The sequence below is a fragment of the Zonotrichia albicollis genome, chromosome 5, assembly GCF_047830755.1.
Source record: "Zonotrichia albicollis isolate bZonAlb1 chromosome 5, bZonAlb1.hap1, whole genome shotgun sequence".
Classification (NCBI taxonomy): domain Eukaryota; kingdom Metazoa; phylum Chordata; class Aves; order Passeriformes; family Passerellidae; genus Zonotrichia; species Zonotrichia albicollis.
Window position 1 is genome coordinate 26,788,692 of NC_133823.1, and position 19,719 is coordinate 26,808,410.

Here is a 19,719-nt window from a genome sequence, read left to right on the forward strand (position 1 = left end):
AAACTGTTAACTAAAATAGAGATGATGGTTTCTTGTTATGTCTGAGTTAAATTAGCAGTTTATTGCACTTCCCCTTTTCAGCTGCTCATTTCAAGGCTTGGGTGCTTGTCTGACCTCATTGCAAACTGATTCAGCTCACCGAAGCTGGAAAATTAACCTGGTGAAGAGGTCTATTGCCAGGCTAGTGAGTTGTGTGTGGTGTCTGTAGTCAAGTGAGTGCTGGGGAAGTGAGGCACTGTGTGGTTCACAGTAGAGAATGGACAGTAGAGTGGTGAAATGTCCCGTTTTCAGCAATGGGAAGTTGTTGTAGTTCAAAAGTAGCATGGAACTGACATTAGCAAGTAATTTTTTGCTTTCTCTGAACTAGATACATAGGTCTGACTCAAGTAGGAATGCAAAAAAAAAGGTGAATTGCTTCTAGTTTTCCAGAGAAGCTGATGAATTTTTGTTTCCTAATATATGTATTTATTAGAGATGTGTGCATGTGCTTTGAGCATGTAGATCTCTGAATAAAAGCATAAAAATATATCAATGTCAATATTTGCAAAATTATTTTAGATTCTTGTTGAGAAGCACCTAAGTCAAGGTGTTTTTCCTTTTATTAGAGATGTAGTTTTGTTTATGATCCCTAGCAAAGTGCCCCTTGATAGAAGAGGACTTTCCCTTTGAACTGTGTTATCTGATAATTTGTGGAAAGAGGAACAAAAGTAGCTGTGAACTGAACGTGGCCTATGCTAATGCCTCTGTATTATGCAAGTAGCTGTGACAGGCCAAGCATTTTGAAAAATACCTCAGTTGACCGTATCAAGTAGAAGTGTAGTTCCTAGCAGCCTTAGAGCTTAATGAAGCACATATGAGATGTAGAGCAAGCTTAAGAAACTTGAGCTATTGGACAGATTTCCCAAATCAAAATGTGATGTGGCAGGTAACTAGGGCATCTAGTCTGATGTTGTTGTATAGCAGCTCTCTGTGAGGAGCAGGGAGTTGGGCTTGATGATCCTTGTTGGTCCCTTACAACTTGAGATAGTCTATATTCTATTAAATGAAACAAATTACTCTTTTAAAAGTACTCCTAAAATAAGCATAGACCTTTTGGTGTGCTTCAGTAGAAGCACATTTAATGGAGCTTACAAACAGTGACTAGTTAGAAAAAATCCTGAGAAGCCTCAAGACTAATAAAGGAAATCAGGCTCACAATTGTAATTGAAGTGGTGATATGTGAAAGTGGAAGAAATATTAGTAATGGGGTATGACAGAAGTTCGAGTTAAGAATGATGCAAGTGATGCTCATTAAGTACCAGTAAAATCTTTGTGTTATATTCATACTCTGTAAAGCTTCACGTGTGGTAGAAGAAGCTGATGGTACTTCAGATCCTGATCTCAGGCTGTGCCTCTTCCTGACCCTTGGGCTGAAAAGAGCTGGTTCAGTTGGATGATTTAAGAGCTTTAAGGGTATAAGGGTACCTACTCTCAAGTACCTGTTGATGGTACGCCTTGTCTTGCCAGTCTAGCACAGGTGTACGGGCTGGTTTGAGGGCTTGAGACAACTTTTATGTAAGTGAACAAGCACTGCCTTGGTTGTATGTTGATTTTTCTTCTGTTTACACTTTAGATGACTGGTGAAGCTGCCTTGCAGAGTTAGGAGCAGCTTTTTCAAAGGGATGGAATTTTCACTTCCTCTTAATTTTGGAGTGTTAAGCTGCCATTCTCTCTTCAGGTGCTTGTAAATGATGTGCAGTTCTGCTGGGAATGTCTCTGCAAGGCTATACCTTAGGTGGAACTTGAAAGCAGTGTACTTGAAACACAGCTGCTGCTACTGTTCGTGATGCAGCTGCATTTGAAACTAACTTTGAGTCCTGAATTCTCTTGGTACTTTTGGGCCCTTTTTCATGAGAGTTGCATACCAACAGCTTAGTCAGAAGGTGGCACTATATTATGGTAAAATAATAAGCAGCTGAAACTATTTTAAAATTTGGAATCATTGCTTTTCTTGTAACACGTAATTAAATGTATTGCTCTTCTCTAGTATTTATTGTTTATTAATTGCTAGTGCAATTGTTTTAGCCAAGCTCATTATAATTTGAGATCTCAGGCTCCAGTGTGTGTGTAAAACATTTGTCTGAGCCCATGCCTCATTTGTGTCTTACTCCCCCAATGCCAATGGATTAAATTTTCGTTTTCCTTTGCTCTTAGCACTGGAAACTTTAAATAACTTCTGCCTGAGCTGTGCTAGAGTATTACTGTGATTCAATGATGTGATTAAATAAACATATACAGACTGAGTATATCAGAGTATTTCCAGTTGGAGTTTGAAATAAAATCAACTGTTATGAAACCCATACATCAAATATTTTCATATGGATTACTTATTGAAAATGTAAGACAAATGCTAACCTGTTTCTTTTTACAGGGAAGTGCAATGGCTCAAGAATCTCCCAAAAATTCAGCGGCAGAAATTCCTGTGACTAGCAATGGACAGCTGGAAGATTCTCATGAACACAGCTTTAACAGGGTCAGAATTTTCTTTGCTGTCTATTATGGTACCATTATCAGAAATGCTGAAGTTACAATTCGGTGCATAGCAGTCTTCACTTGACGTAGTTTTCTGGAGGTTTACTGCAGAAACGCCTTTGAAGCTCAGCGATAATTACAAGAGTTGAACTAGCACAGTGTGGTCGCATATTGCAATGACCTGTGTTTGTGCGAAAGGCACGTTCGTGGTGGCAGGGGCCGAGTTCTTCCCCCTCCGCCCGGTGCCGGTGAACGATCCGTTCTGCTCGGGCCCGGGCGTCCAGCAGAGGGCGCTGGGACACAGCCCGTGGAATTTGGGATCGGGCTCCTTTTATTTGGATTTTCCTTTGGAATTGTCCACGTTTACTAGATAGTTGCTGAGGCTTAGGTTTTAAAAAAAGCTGTTAAGTCTTAACAGTTCCATACTGACTTGCAGTGCAGAATTATTCTTAAAAGAAATACTAAGCAGAACTTCAGCATTTTATTCTGTTTTACTAAAATGCTGATTAGCGGGGGGAACCTTCATAAGGTTTGTTGTTCAACTAAGATCTACCAGTGACATAATGTTAAAATTAGTACAGTGTTTAATGAAATAAAGCTAAAACTACATTTCTGTGAACATGTATGTTTAGGGAGACCAGCTTGGGAAATGCATCTTGAAGTGGTAAGGAGTTTGGGTTCACTTCAAAGCGGGGAAACAGACTTAGTAATTTGAAGCTTGATGATCTTGCTGCTGCTGTGACTTGACTGCTGTCTAAGTTACCTTTTCCTTACGTAGTGATTCTTCTGCAGTGCAGGGCATGCAACACTTGTGTACAGCAAATGGAACTTGCACTCTTGGTGACTGCATTAGGGCCTGTGCTCAGGCAAAATGTAAAGCTGGAATTTTAAGGTGGTTTTTGTCTATGGCCATATGTGGAAGTTGGAGTAGATTTTTCCTGCATGCTAATCGTTTTGCTGGCTTGGAGTCAACTTTATTTTGAAACTTTTACTTTGACAAAAATGGGTCAAATCTTTGGTCAAATTGCAGAAAAACCTGTACTCTGCCAGCATATTTGAACTTGCTGTAATTATTTTCGCAGTGCTTATTCTGAGATCAATGAAGAAGTGCACTTCAATTATTTTTTTTGAACCGTCTTGTACAAGTTCACACCTGCATGTGTGACCTGAAGTCAGAATATGTGATAATCAAGGCTTCTTATAAACAAAACAAAGAAAATAAACTTCTTGGAATTAACATCTGGGTCTGTTTACTAATCTGTTAGTCTCAAATTCTAATATTTAGCTTCTATTCATCTTGCTTCATGTTTGTTATTTCTTATGCTTAATGCCATGCTTTCTCTTTTTTTCCTTGCCAGGTAATTTTTTGCTTTAACCTAAAGCAATATGCACTGCACCACAAGAATTTTGGGGTCTTTTTTCCTACAATTTATGGAAATGATAAGCCAAGTACTGATTTTTATGAAGTCAATTGAGAAAGGGACAAGAAATCCTGACCACTCTAATTTGTACTGTTACCACAGTGGTCAGTAAGAGCATGTGACCACAGTAGAGTTTAGAGCACTCCAGTGTGCTGATTTTGATTACACCTTCTTGGGAAGTTGGGGAACAAAGTTATTTAATTTCCTGCTTCCTTATGTGTATGAGCAGGGAAATAGTTATCTAGATGCTGTACAATTCAGATGTAAAGAACAAAATACTACTTGTTCTGTACTTTTTAGTCTTCTGCAGCTATTTTGCCACCAAGACTTTTTGCATATTTTTAAGTGAAGAGGTATTTGTAGAACCTTTTCTTTAGAATTCTTTGATTAAAAAACTGCACTTTCCTCTAAAATTGTGTTCTGTTTGGCACTTCCATGAGACCTCATCCATGAGCTGCTCAGGCACGAAAATGCACATTTGTGTTTCACCAAATGCAGTATTAATATGCATTCAAGCATGAGAAGTATTTCATTTTGTGAGGCAGTGCAGAGCAAATGTATTTACCTGAAAATGACAAGTAGGGTTGCTCCTTCTTTAAAGAAGGATGCCATTAGTTTTGCTGAATTTCAGATGGCATAGATTGTCATAATGTCACTTCAGAAGGAAGTTTGTTAGTTCCATTTTTGTGGGAATGTGACATAGCATTAATTGGTGCATCTTCTTGGTATAATACATATTTAAAAGGTAACTTTAGTGTTTTCCTAACTGTAAAATCTCAGTCAGAAATATGCTGCTACATTCTAATTCTCTAATATGACATGCCTGTGGAATTCAGACAAGTTTTGTCCTGCCCATATGAAGGATGGAAACTCTTTTACTGAAAAAAGCTGTAGCTTCAGTCGTCACTGGATCGAATATCTAACATTCTTTCAGTACAGAACAGCTTCACATAGTGGTTTTCAACTCCCCAAGCTCTGTTAGATCTCACTTGAGCTTTAAGAACTTGATGTATGGAACTGTTTGCTATTGTTTGGGTATTTGTGAGACAGAACGCTCCAACATTTCCTAATTGAAAGTTTTTGTTATTACCTTGTATAAGAAAGCCCAAGGTACAAAAAGTCTGGCTAGTTTATATTATTCACTTGTTTTACTTCAATTATCCCTGACTTCCACAGCCCAGTTTTGGACTGTTGGAATCATGTGATTAGCATAGTGGTGTTTTAATGTGACTGGGGCTATTGGTAGCTGAGGACAGTAGGAAGGAGTGAGGAAAGTATATTATTGCTATATTCAAGTATATTATTCCAATATACAAAAGCATGCCATATAGTGTGAGAGCTGCATAGGTATAAACTAAATTTTTCAAAAAATATTTGATCTGCCTGTAAAGATATTCAAGCATCTGTAAGCAATTTATTATGTTTAAAGTATTGCACAAAATCTACATGGTATTCTTATCAGTTTGAGCCTGAATTTATTTAATCTAATTTTTGTTACTGGCTCTCCTCCTGGTTCTTATTGTACTTTCATGAGAACAAAATCATAGTTAAGCATGCATATAAAACCAGTAATAAACTACAGGATGAAAAAAGATAATGAACTTCGTTGTGTGTCTTCAATTTGTCTTACTAGAATTACGAAATAAGATCTGGGATCTGATGAATCTGAGTGCATGTGTTCACGGTCTTGTTCTGTAATTTTATTGCTAGACTGCACATATAGATAAGGTCAATTCTCTTGTTTTTTGCCTTCTGAAAAAAATGCTAGCCTTGTCACTCACATTCTGCCTGCAATATCTGAGTTAATCTCTTAGGTTTTGCTATGTTGACTGACATAGTTAGATTTTTACTCAGGGTAATTTTAGTTTAATTAATGTAGGACTGATTTAAAATATATTTCTAGAGCTGTGTCTGTTCTAGAAAACTGGTTTGAGGAGAGAAAAAAGTCACATGTTCTTCATACAGTCTGAAAAACCAAAAATATATCTGTTAATGATGAGAGTGGGAGGGAAATTAAAACAGGATTGTAGTATGGCATTAGGTAAATCAAAAGGATGTAGTAGAAAAGGTCTTCTTGTTGAAGAGCAGTGTATTGGAGAATAGAAGAAATGTGTTAGTCTGTTATTTGCCACTTCATCAAAGATTAAAGCCTTCAGGTCTTCTCCCATTTATTTATGTTGAATTTATTCTGATGTGAGGATCTAGTGTCTCAATTAATGGAAAACAGGAACTGAGTGATGTAATGCGGCAAAGAGAAAAAGAAACTGCTGAATGTATATGAGTAACTCTACTTGCACGTGATTTTGATAAGAAGTTAAAGTTCAGAGCCCGTGTATCTTACTGTATAGACATTATGTCTGTCTGCATAACCTTTTGTTCCATAGGGCTTGTAATCACACTTTACAATCAGATAGATATGTTGTAAATTTTTCCTGAAGTCAACTTGAGTAGTTTTATTTAAAATGTTATCCACCATTAAAAACAAGCAAGCATGTGATTGGTCTGATACTAGTTGTTCCACTGTTGAACCAGCCATTGGTGTGAGGTTTTAAGAACACCTTAATTCAAGGTATTAAAGGCAAGTACAACTATCTGTCACACCTCCTGTTGGTATTAAGCAGAAGTTAATGTTTAGTGATGCATCACTAGTGGAGTAGTAAAACTTAGAAATTAATCCAGTGTTGTTTCCTTAGTTGCTCCTTAGTTAAGTAAGTTTCTATAAATTAAGTTTTGGCTGGGTTGGTTTCTGCTGTTGGAGAAACAATACAGTTCTTGTCTTTCCCCTCTTCATTTTAGATTATTATGGATAGCATGATTGGGAAGTATCATTTTGGAAATAGTCTGGTAATTCAGCCAACATTCCTTCATGAATATGCATTCTGAATGACTTCTTTGCTGTGTCTGCTGTCTCAACAGGACTGCTATGTCAAAAATTCATACTGGTTCATCAAACAACTCTATTATCTGTATAATAGAGTTGTGTAAATAAGGCTAACCTGACTAAAAGATATTTAGCACTGTATTCAAATACAGTGATTTGAAGTCATTAAAATGGGATTTTAACAAATGGTTAAAATGGCTTAAATATTCTATGACATACGGGTTTGAATAGTCTTGACTAGAGCTAATTAAGGTAGTGCACATACTCTGTTCAGTCATATTTCATGCTTTTGCTACTTGCTAAATGAGAATGGAGTAGGTAATGCAGTCTTTTAACTTGGGAATCTTCTGAGTTGTGCTTTTTTTATACCTCTAGCTCTGGGTCTCAGTGCCCTTAGAAAATTAAAATGCTTTTGCTAGGTGATAAATGCATAAACATGATTTCAGCCTCATACAAATGAAAATTATTAATGAAGCATTTTTCTATTTGTTTTTTGGTGATGGTGATCCTGTAATAGATTTGTAGGTTTGCCATGCATCAATAAATCTTGATCAATTTTAAAGACTTGAATTTACCTTTTACAAAGAAGGGGGTAAGTCTTAAACTTAGCTGGAAGAGCAATACATTACCAAAATATAATCATTCTATGGTAGTAGGGGAATCTGTCCTCACTTCCTGTCTTGTAAGTGCCTAACTTACATTTAGTGGGAACAAAAAACAAAAGCTATTTGTGCTGCCTTCTTACCATTCAAACATTAAGTACACTCATACCTTCCCTTGAGTGTGACATTTTATACAGTGTTTCTAAATTATCCCCCTTTGTAAGTTATTGAAGGGATAAACTGTTTTGTCAGTTTGAATACAGATTTTTGGTAGCTTTTTTGTTTATCTATACTTGTGTAAAGAAAAGAAAAGCAAGCACAATCAGTTGCAAGAATGACATTAAAACTTTTGGTTTACATGCAGCAATGTGTCTCCCCTGAACAGTAACTTGCATGTTTGTAAACAACGAAAAGGTCTTGTTTTGATAATCACTGACTTTTTGTCAATTCTGGTCATGTGTTAATCAACAAATGGTAAAATTTTCTTTTAAATTTGTATGTAAGAATATCATTCTTCACAAAGATGCATTTGAACTGGTTTATAGGTGTTTAAAAAGGGGTTTGAATTGAACTTTGCCTTTCTTTAAATTGAACTTTGCCTTTTTGACAATGGGAAAAAAGTATATCTCTTCAAACAAATATGTGTTTGTATACATATATATATGTATATCGATTCATGTAAAAATTCTGGTATATATATGCACAATTGTAGATCTTTAAAATTTTCATATTCCAAATACCAAGTTTTTATTTAAGAGATGGATGCATTGTAGTATTTTGATTTATTTAATTCTGTAGTTTGTTCATCTTGTGTTTAACTTCAGGTTAGAATTACACTGAGTGTACGGAAGTAGTGCAGTTGCTTAGGTTTAGATACAAACTTTTGTCTTTACAAAGCAGCTGTTCTGCATTTTAACCTTAAATACAGATGATTGCTTAGATTCCTATTGCAAACGTGCTTAAGCAGGTTGGCTGTCTACAGTTGTTTGGCTTCAGGTTTGGATATTTCTGAAAACTGCACATCACGCCAGGGTGCCTTCAGGAAAAAAATAATTCATGCCATGTCCTTTTTTTGAAATCAGTGCATCTTCTCTGCCATCTGGTTATCCTTTTTCAAGTCTCTGCTTTTTCAGCTTCTAGTGACTTGCTACATTTTGAGTTAAATGATCTCTATTAGCTAAACTAAGTTGAAGCAAAGGCTTTCCAGCATACCACCTACTGCAAGTACTTAAATGGAAGCGGCAGTGTTAAGTCAGTTGAGAAGACTGAAAACAGTACGAATCTGAAGTTCTGACATGCTTAACTTGGGAGATCAGGTTCTGCATGTGACTACTATTTGTTTTTAATGCTATTTCTTTTTCTTTTTTTTGGTATGATGCTTCAGGTACACAGATATGGCATGATCTATTATCACATAGTCTGTTCATGTCAGTGAAAGTTTGGCAGTAGGAACTGGTTACTCTTTGCAGTAACATGCTAGGTTTTTGATGTTGGTGAAATTTCTGGAATTCACATGGAAAAATTATTTTGCTGGAATTCATATATTTGTAGTTCTTCCTTTTTCCTCTTCCCAGGAGGAAAACTGAAGACATCAAAATAAATCTGGGGAGATGTGATCCAAAACTACTTCTTGACAATCTGAGCCTCTAGGCAGCATCAGCATCATTCTTATGCACTAATTTGGTCCTGGTTTGCGGATTGAGTGACTGCAATTATAGGTCAAACATGGATTTGATTTTAAAGGTTGTGATTTCTTTGTAATTAGAAGCATTACATGGATCACACACAGTTACTATCCATGTCTGGACACAGACATCTTTGAGTTATGTATAGCTTTTCTCTGGTGGTCCTCGATACTTTCCCCGTTTTTACCTCTGTATGGAAGCAGAGGGGATGCAAAATTGTACCTGACTCCAGACATTGACAGTTTTCTGATTTCTTGATGCTTTTTTTTTGTGTTGTCACTGTAGCCACATGCTGCTACATTTTACCTTTTTGTTTTTGCTTTCATAGTACTTTTTCACTCACTTTTTACTTTAATCAATAAATGGTTTTAAATTGCTTTAAAACCTGAACTTTTTTAAAGTACTATGTCTAATTGCATAACACCAGAGGCTTAAACTTCAATTAGATCACTGGCAATATAGTCCAGTAAACCTGTGGGGAGGTTTTTTGTAGAGGTAGATAAGACAGCAAAAATGGGCAGTAGGATGATACGTGAGCTGTGGTGTGTGGGGTCTTTCTTAGGCCTGTGCTGGGTTTCAGTGAAGACTTTGGTTACCTGGGAGCTGGTTGAAATACTTGATCCAGCCCTCAAAAGTTAAACAAGGTGATCTGAGGCAATTTTAAATGAAGGGATTTCAAAGGCAAACAAAACTAAGTGGCAGCTTTGTGCTCTGAGCACTTATGATGCAGACTAGGTGCTCAGAAAGAAGCTGTTTAAATGATGCCTTTCTGGATGTCACTTCTATGTAAAATATTGAAAAGATTTAATGTGCCAGTCATAAGAAATGAGGCTGCTATGAACTTTAGGGCTATTCCTTGCTTAGTGATTTTTTTAAGTCTTCAACATTATGATAGTTGCTTCCATATTTTTGGCTTGTAAAGTGTTTTCTGCTTGATAATCTTGTATGATTCTGCACCCCTGACAGTTTTTAACTGGACACTTTATTAAACTGACATAGCTGCTTGGACCAGCTTCAGACCACATAACATGATGCTTCTGGCCACATTTTTGGTAACTGCTTCTCTGCGACATGACATTCTACTTGGTCATCAATATAACAAAAATATCTAGAATAAATATTCAGGCTATACTTACACTGTTTCTCATTCATTTATGTTGTATTTGTGCATACCCGTAGAAAGTAGTGATACCAGCAAGGACTTTCTAGGCTAAAGGCAGAATTGCTTGTCTGAGAGCTGTTGAAACTGTATTATAATATTTTAGAGTCACTTTAATTGCTTTTTTTTTATCTTTAACTTTCCATTTTTATGCATATATTTTCCAGGACTTGAAATGTTCATTACCAGTTGGACTTGGACTTTCTGAAACCAAAATAACATCTCATGGCTTTGATGGTGCCAAAGAGGGAGTTGTTGAGGCAGGGCAGTTTCCAAATAAAGGTAAGTGCTTTTTTTTATATTTCTCAATTTAAATTCTTTAGTCATATTCTTACATGGTCAGAATACAATGTTCTGTAACTGCTTTGAGCAATTTGGATGAATGTTCACATTTGAGTTCTGCATTAGTGACAACCAGTTTATTGTCTTTTGCTAGCTGGGTTGTTAAAATAAGAGAATACATGCTACACTTGCAGTATCTGTCAAGGGACTGGAGGAAACTCCTTGGTGTTAAGTTGGTCTGCACTTATGGGAAGGGAAGGCCTTGGGCCCCTTGAACTGATGTCAGGCTGAAGAATTTTACTATTGCATTGTGTTGAAGTTTTCTTCAGATTTTGCAGGTTACTGTTCTGATTTGAAGCATAACTGGAGAGTTATTTATTTGTTATACACCCTTCACCTACTGAGAGTAGATTAAAAAGTGGGATTCTTCTTGGGAGTATTAATGTATGCCTTAGAGAATCTTAGTGATATTAAACAATGAGAAATACAAAGTGATAGACAAGCCAAGAATGTCACAATTTCCTATCTAAGAGCAATAGAATACCATGATATTGTATGGGCAAATGGTATTCAATGAATTATGTACCTTTAACAGCTTCTGATTTGAAGCTGTTAAAGGTAGAAGATTTGAAATTATCTCAGTTGTGCAGCTATGAAAATAAGCTCTTTGTAGTCATAAATTTAATTTACATTTTGCTTCATTTCCTGTTTGGTAAAATTCTTTGCTTATGAAAACAGTTGATTTACATGTTGTACTTTACATATATTACAAAGTGAATGCTGTGTTTCTTTATGCCTTTGAAAATAGCAAAATATCTAGCTAAAAACTGGAGCAGATGGCAAACTGCTCACCATTCCTGCCTTTTTGTATTCTATTACCAGGATAATTGTTGCAGCTGTTAAGTGTATTAGCCTGTAAGGGAAAAGTATCTGAAGATGTTTCAAGCTACACTAATGTGTTTGAAATGCAAATGTTCTGTGGAAATTTCTGTACACAAATTATGAGCTTTGGACACTTTGGGTATCACAGATTTTCTCCAAGGGCGTTTTCTTGGGATTTTTCCTGATGTTCTAACAAAATCAGAGAGAGAAGTGGTAAAAGCTAGGGCTTCCTTTGAAACCATGGACAAAAGTTGAACGATTGCCCTGTTTCAAATTCTGTCTTGTGTTTGAATGTCCTTATTAGGGCTTCACTTTTGAATGCAAAGTAGACAGTACTGGAGGGGAAGGGCTTTTAGGATTTGTGGGATGTTGAATGATGAAGCATGCATAAGGCTGTGTTAATACTTTGTCAAATGATAAGGATTTTTTTAACTGCTTGTCTTGGCTCGCTTGCTGAAATGATTCAGGCAAGATCTTGCAGTCAAACTTCTATGCCTGGATGAATTCAGTTGCAGCTCTTATGCAATGTATATGTACAGAAGGACACAGCAAGTGAGCTGTCTTTGTCTCATCTTTTCTCTGCAGTTGGATCCAAATAATTGGATTTATTTACCCCATGTTAGCAGTGCTCTGTGGAATGTTTTAAAGCTGATTGTTGATCCGATTACTTTGAGTGATGTTTTTGGTGTTACTGATAACTAAATTTTGTCAAAACTGTAAAGTTTAGGTTGAATTTTCTTTCCCCTCAGCACACTGTTAGCCCTGGAGTATATTGGAATTTCTCAGCAAAAGTAAATAAAGTTCCTCCCCAGTATGGTGGTCATTCATCACTACAGAGGAAAAGCTTACTTCTTTTTTAAATCCTGAAAATTCAATAAGGTTGCTGCTTCAGATTTATCTGTTATGAAAGAGTGGCAGAGCTCTGAAAAGCATAATGAGCATAATCCTAAAACAGCTTAGAGAACACACACAGTGCAGGTCATTTAAAGTTGGTTGCTTTTGTTTTGGTTTGGGGTTTTTTGTTTGGTTTGTTGTTTGTTTGTTTTTTTAAGAGAAAAAACAAGTGCTGTAAAATCTTTCATTTGGGAATGAGTTTACACACTTTCATGGCTAATAACTTGTATGACCTTCAGGATAACTTATTGCTGCATGTTTACACAGACTTAAGAGCCGATGTCAATAAAGTGTATCTGAAATTGGCAGAGATTTCAGGGCTTACTTCACCCTTTAATGCTTTAAATACCATTCAGTGACAGTGCAGAGTGAATTCTACCTAGACTTGCAAAAGAGTGTTTCAGCTGTGGATTGCTATATAACAGTCTTCCATGGAATTTTCTGTTTATGGTCTGTGCTTCACTGATGAGCCCTTCAGTTATACTTTGATTGTTCTTACAGAAAAAAAGAATGGTCATCATGACCTAGAGAAAAAGATTAAATCAAGAAAACTTGGAGTAGTTCACATGGAGAGATGCACCTCTTAAAAAACATTATCATCAGAAATTCCAGCAGCTTTTCTGTGAATTCTAAAGCTGCTGAAGCAAATGTTTCTTTGTTTTGAAAATGTGTCTCTGTAAGAGTGCACATTCACTTTGAAGAGAAGATGATGTATTTTTATTGTTAAATGTCCCGTTTTCAGGTTCCTCAGCGTCACCCAAATCATCTGTTATATCTCCTAGCAGTGCAGCAGCTAGCAGACTGGCTGGACAAGGTTGTGATTTAATTATTCCCACAGGTATTAAAGCACTGAATGGATAACGCCCTTGTCTCTGCTGAGACTGTACTAACCCTTCCATGTTTCTAATTATTTGATGTACTGTTAGTTGGAAATAAAATTTCTGCGGGATTTTGGTGCTTTTACTTCTGACTTCAACAGCTGACAAATTAACCTCTGCTTTCCTCTCTCTGAGCTGCTTTTACTCTGTAAAATGAAAATTATAATTACTATTAATGATAACTAACAGTAGGTAAAATAGGAGTGGCCAAAATCTTTTCTTTAGGTTAAAGCTGAAAATTTCAGTATTTTTTCCTAAATGATCATATATTCCAATAAACTATGGGGGCAGCCATTAGGAATTCACAACACCCCAACTCAGCTTTGCCACTTGACTCATTTTGTGCCTATGGGCAAATTACTTAACATCTTAGTCCTGCTTCCTCCTGCATAAAAGGAGAAAACTTAACTCAGTTACCTCATAAGGGTGTTGAGAGGGTTAATTACTTAATGTTTGCACAGCATGTTGAAGATGTAAGAACACAGTAGAACTTGATGCTAAAGGAATATCTTGAGGCATCTGTATAGACTTTTTTCCAAACTCTTGCTTGCATAAATCACTTGGCAAGACTAAGGTGACTGTAAGTAGCAGTAGGAATCAGAGTCAGGGGTAGTTAAAATGAATATGGACATGATAAATAAAAATGTTGCTTTAAAAGTGATGATACTTAGCAGTTTTTAATATTTAGGACACTAGAAATTTTGCAAAATTGAAACATGGAATCCACATGATATCCCATACTAGCTTGAAAATGCTGAATAATGGCAGTTTGTGTGTGGTGATTTGCCCTAGGTATTTTAGTTAGTTGCTTTAAATCTCTTCTTTGCTGGTTTGTAGAATTAATTGTTCCTAATAGAATGAGCTAATAAAACTGAAATAAATAAATTAAATATTGGCTGAACACATCTTCTGGAAAGAATGACTTTCATTGGAAAAGATTAAAAACTCTGTACTGCATGACAACAGTATGCCAGTAATTGTTGTTTAATGGCCTTAAGGTTGTAAACAGACTTTTAGATTGATTAAATGCAAAAGAATGTTCAAAGAGTGTTGGAGTTTTTAAACATAGATATAAATGTCTCAAAAATAATAAGAATAAACATGTCTCAAAAGCTGTTTTAAGCTTTCAGTATGCTTAATTCAGCCTATTCATGAAATAGTGAGATATATATATATATATATATACACATTTTATATCAGTTTTAATAGAAGTCTTTCTTTCTGGAAATTATTTTAAAAATCTCTTATTCATCTTCAGTTCATACTGTCACCTTGCTCTGCTTTTGGATGTACAATTGCACAAATCTTCCATACCTGCTACTAATCCCTTAAAACAAACAAACAAAAAGCCCAGACCCAAGGCCTTGAAGATTTGCTTTGTGTCTGACACAGGGGGCAGAGCCCAGCAGAAGAGTGGACCTGTTGTGTTAGCAGATGAAGTGAAGAATCCAGCGATGGAGAAACTGGAATTGGTGAGAAAGTGGAGCCTGAACACTTACAAGGTATGCAGCTATGTGTGTGTGTATGTATTCTATGAGTGAGTTTGCTACTCTAGATAGGAGTAGAGCTGTATGAAAGTAAGCTGTTGTGGCAGTGAGCATAAGCCAGAATGTATAGGAAAGGCTTAATTTTCTTCTAAGTGTAACATTCTTTGTTAAATCCCTGGTGCAATGTGGAAAATCTTAATAGGTATTACTGATTTAGCAAGGTAAAGAATGTTCCATTTCTAATGTTCCCTTCGTCATTCCGAATGTAGAGATTTCAGCACTAAAGCTTGGAATTAAATATTTTTTGCTCTTTTTGAGTTGACTGTGGATGCAGTAAGATTTTAGTTGATGTGAAAAAATCAGGGGTATCTAGAAATTCAAAACTTGTTAATTGCTACTCTGATGGTTTTGTTTCATCTTGGCTGATTGTTTTTTCTTAGTGTGGTAACAGTTGCTTCAATTTGTGTGTGTTTTATATGCTGCTACTTCATGATCAGTTCAGATTTAATGAAATTAAAAGAGTAATGTGAGAATAAGGAAAAGGTGCTTAAATCACACCAGTTTGCTAGAAGTGTCGCTTCTAGCAAAAAGCTATAAGGTAAGGAACAATTGTCAGGGAATGCATTCCTGTCAAAAGTTTAAAGAAAGACCAGTTTTGTAAAATAGCTTCTTGTTATACCTACGTCTTAAATAATAGAGTTGTGAGCAGGTGCATCGGTGAAGTCTACATCAAACCATGAAGAAATTCACATTCTGTGGCAAGGAAAGTCTGAATCCCTCCGGTGTTCTTTATGTCCAGATAAGAACATCCTCCTCAGTGGGGATGAGAAGCAAGGATAGAGCATCCCTAGTGGATGCTTATGCTGTCTTTCTGTTAGAATCAGAAATTTCTTTTTTATGTCTAATGAATTGGCTTTTAGATTTGCTGCTTTTCTTGTCATCTAAACATTATAGCAAGTGCAGAAGTTGCAGTCCAATGGTAGCCTGGGGTGCCTTAGGAGGAACGTTGCCAGCAGGTTGAGGGAGATGATCCTGTCCCTCCATTCAGCCCTGGTGAGGCACATCTGGAGTGCTGTGTTCAGTCCTGGGCTCCTCAGGACAAGAGAGACATGGAGCTCCTGGAGCAGGTCCAGTGGAGAGCAGCAAAGATGGTGAAGGGACTGGAGCAGCTTTCAATGAGGAAAGGCTGAGGAAGCTGGGCCTGTTCAGCCTGGAGAAGCGATGACTGACAGGGGACCTCATGAATACCTATAAACTATCTGAGGGGAGAGGGCCAAGAGGATGCATCCAGGTTCTTCCCAGTGGTGCCAAGCAACAGGACAGGAGGCAGTGGGCAGAGCCTGATGCACAGGAAGTTCCACCTGAATATGAGGAAGAACTTCTTCACTGTGCAGTGACTGAGCGCTGTAACAGGTTGCCCAGAGAGGTTATGGAGTCTCCCTCACTCAGTATTTTTGAGATGCTCAAAAACCCTCTGGATACAATGCTGTGCAATGTGTTTGGGATGAACTTGTTTGAGCAGAGATGTTGAACCAGGGGACCCACTGTGGTCCTTTCCAACCTGACCCGCTGTGTGATTTTTTCTGAGTGCGCCGTGGTGCAATCAGAATATGTGCTATTCAGCTGAAGCTGTTCTTTAAAATTCTCTTGTCTCTTTAAAACATTGACTCTTGGGATCAAATCTCCTATACTACAACTAAATAGGACAGGACTTGACCTTTCTCTGTATTTTTCGTACCTTGATTTAGAAAACAAACCCAAAAAAACTCATGTCTCAAACTCACTGACATGAACCATCAGCCAGAGGACTAGTGAAAAAGTTGCAAAAAGGGATCTTGGATCTTTGTTTAGAACACTATTTCTTTGGCTGTAGCGTCTGCAAAGTTAAGGTTTTTAGTTTTCTTTTATGGCTTAAGCCTTCGCCTTGTTGAAATCCAGAATCACACCAGTAATGACCTAGCAAACAAAGACTAGCAGTTTCAGAAAACAACATGTTTAATTGTACCTATTCCTGAACATGCCTAAGGAGATGTGTCAGTTGTGATCTTTCCCATATTGACTTGCTGCTCACTCTTTTTTTGTGGTATAAGACCATTCATAGAACTTACAAATTCATTTTGAGTTGATAGAGTATTGTGCAACTGTACTCTGAGATGCCATACATTTGTGTCGTAGGCTTCGTACAAAAAACTATTTAATATGAGTATTTAGTATTTAAAGTTTTGGACATATTGGCTTGCTTTGGTTCCCATCAGGGAGATCATGGGAAGAAGTGTCCTCCTTATCTCATAATAGCTAACTGTTCATAGGTTTGAAGATGCAGAAATAAAGGACAGGAGTAAATGTCAGCACTTGAATCCCTCTGAATTTAAAATCCCTGGTATCAATGTACCAGACAGTAATCTACAAGGGGAGTTAGTGATGACATTTGCTGTTAGGAAGTTCTTCAGGAATCTGACATGAGTAGTTCCTATACCATGGTGTCTGTATCAGGGGTTGAGAAATCCAAATTATTGGGTATGTTAGAAGTCATTCCCATCTATAAATGCCTTTGTAACTACCATTGCCATTCACATTCTCCAGTCAAATGCTCCCTAGTAATCATGAGTCAGTGTGAAGAGAAATTGCCCTTCTTTCCATAGTCTAGTGACAGGATCTTATTCTGTTCTTTCTTCTGCCCATGCCTTCCCCTTTGGATGAGAAAGTGGTTTGCAGTTTAGCAAAAACATTTAGGCCCAAGAAAGTCAAGATTCTTCTTGACTTTCAGCAATTCCAACAAGCTTGTCTTTTTGTTTTTCATACAACTTAAATTTTGAGGGGGGGAAAAAAAGGCAAACCTGTTTTATAAACCTCTCTAACACTGGGTTAGTAGAACATTTATTTCTGAGACATGTCCAGTAATGCCTCCGTTCATCTTTGGCATATACAATGTATTTTGGTAACCTGTTTTTCTCTGAGTTCTTCTCTAAATTTTTCTTAAGCTTTGCATTGGATGACTTCTTTTTGAGTTGCACGGTCTTTTCTATGACAGTTTCCTTTATAAATACTCTTAGAACAAAGCCCAATGGAATTAATGCATGGAATGTTCTTTGCTAGTGAGAATATAGAGCAACTTGTGTGCTTGTACAAGTCTACTTAGAACTGGAGTAAATCAAAATAGATTGGGGCATTTTCTTTGTCTTTTGCTGCATCTGAGTTAACAAAGTATCCAGTGTAAGTCTTTCCAATTACTGGTGCTTCTTCACTTGTCACTGCTGGGCTTTTAAAGATATTTTTCTGTGACTTATGAAGCAAATACGCCTTGGCTGAAAATAATTCCTTCACTTGTAATTTATCCTTGCTTTCAAAAATTTTGCTTTCCATGATTTAGATTTTTCTCTTGCATTTCCGTGGGAGTTTGTGTGTGAGTGCGTCAGCTCTTTTGGAAAATAGCCAAAATTTGACCATCACTTCCACAGTTCCTAATGAAAGGCTTATTTATGCTCTGAGCACACTTAGAGCTGAGCTGTATTTTGCAATTTCTCATGGAGTCTTTGGTAGCAAGGTTGTATTCTCTGTTATGATTTGTTATGCTCTCCTGAATTTGTGATGCTTAGCAGACAAATGTCACCTAGATTAGCTGTGCTTTTTCTTGTCAATTACTGGACTCTAACAAAGTAGCCCAAATAGTCTGTATCTTCTGACCTAAACCTCATGGGTCACGACCAACTTGATCTCCTTGGTCATTCCTGAGTCTCTCCTGTGTTCCTCTATTACGTTAAGAAGGGACGTGGCAATTCTAGCAGGTTGAATGTGCGTCTCCTTTGGGCACAAGTAAAGATGGTATTAATCTAAAGTCCTTGAATTGGGAAACCCTGGGAAATCCAGTGCTCCAGAGTATTTGGGGAGTATGGTACAAGATAAGTTTGGGCATTATTTCACAAAAGTAAAATTTAAAATAGCAGTTTTGTGCTTAGGTTAAGTCCTTTCAGAGTAGTTGTGGCCTTGACTACTAACTTAATTTCCTTGTACCTTTTGTTTCTAGCAGTAATTTTTCATATGTCTAAGTTGGTAAGTTGGTTATCCCTTCACACCTTGTGACCACAGACTAACTTCAAGTAACTTACTAGAGCAGTAAATAATTCTGCTTTCCATAGAGAAACTGTATAGCTTTGCTGCACATCTGCTTTGCAAATGGCTTCTCCTGTGTCTCAGTCAAGGGAAATCCCCAGTGTGCATCTTGGGAGGCTCACTGCCAAGCTGGGCTCAAATCTCTGGCAGAGAAGGTGTCACAGATCCATGGAATGTGGTAGCAGCCTGCTCTGTCACAGCCATAGGCTGGGTGAGAGTGTCTACAGCTGCATAAGAGCACATTTCCTGCTCAGTGTGTTAATGAACTGCAAGCCTACTAAGAGTTTTTCATGACAGAAAAGAAATAGTCTTTCTGAGTAAATCATCGCCATTTTGTAGATGTGTAAATAATAAGTGCATTTTAATACTTTTGTGTATTTCTCAGTAGGAGTTCTCAGTTTCCTATTCAGCTTCAAAAAAAACCCCATGCTGAAAACTATCACCTTCTTACTTGTCCCCTAAAAAAACCCCTCAAAATGAACATTTTTGGAAAATTTAACATGGATGTTCTGATCAGATACTTGGTAGACGAAGTCCAAAAGATTACTAACTAGACATTTTTGTATAGAATGTGGTCCTGTAAACTGAATTAAATGCAATGGGCTCAAATGCTTCTTTTAACTTAATGAGATTCACCAAACCTATAAAAAGATAAGTGTTCTTTTACTTGAGAAACAATTAGTTATGCTCTTGATTTGCTAACTTGAATATTCATCTTAGTAGGAGTTGAGACTTGTCCAGCTGTTCTTGCTGAGTCCTGATAAACTTCTAAAGACTGTGTTGTTTTTTCAGTTTGTTGTGCAAACTTATATTGGGAGGGGTGGTTGTGAAAGAATTGTGTGTAATTATATGTCCCTTGAAGCTGAAAATGGGTGTATGCTGTGTTGTCTTGAATATACTTGAATCTTTATAATTTAATTTTTTTTC

The 19,719-nt window shown here is 37.0% G+C and overlaps 1 protein-coding gene across 7 annotated transcripts in view; it reads left to right on the top strand.

The window, feature by feature from the left end:
* ARFIP1 (ARF interacting protein 1) overlaps positions 1-19,719 on the top strand; it is a 40,476-nt gene that overhangs the window by 5,878 nt on the left and 14,879 nt on the right. For 4 of the 7 annotated variants that reach the window (XM_005486359.4, XM_026792952.2, XM_005486358.4 and 1 more), the window contains 4 exons: positions 2,411-2,512; positions 10,427-10,541; positions 13,060-13,155; positions 14,588-14,697. In XM_005486359.4, the coding sequence (XP_005486416.1) occupies positions 2,420-2,512; positions 10,427-10,541; positions 13,060-13,155; positions 14,588-14,697 (414 nt within the window). In that variant the 5' untranslated portion in view covers positions 2,411-2,419. The remainder of the gene's footprint in view (positions 1-2,410; positions 2,513-10,426; positions 10,542-13,059; positions 13,156-14,587; positions 14,698-19,719) is intronic. The other 3 variants (XM_074541148.1, XM_005486360.4, XM_074541149.1) reach the window with 3 other exon arrangements.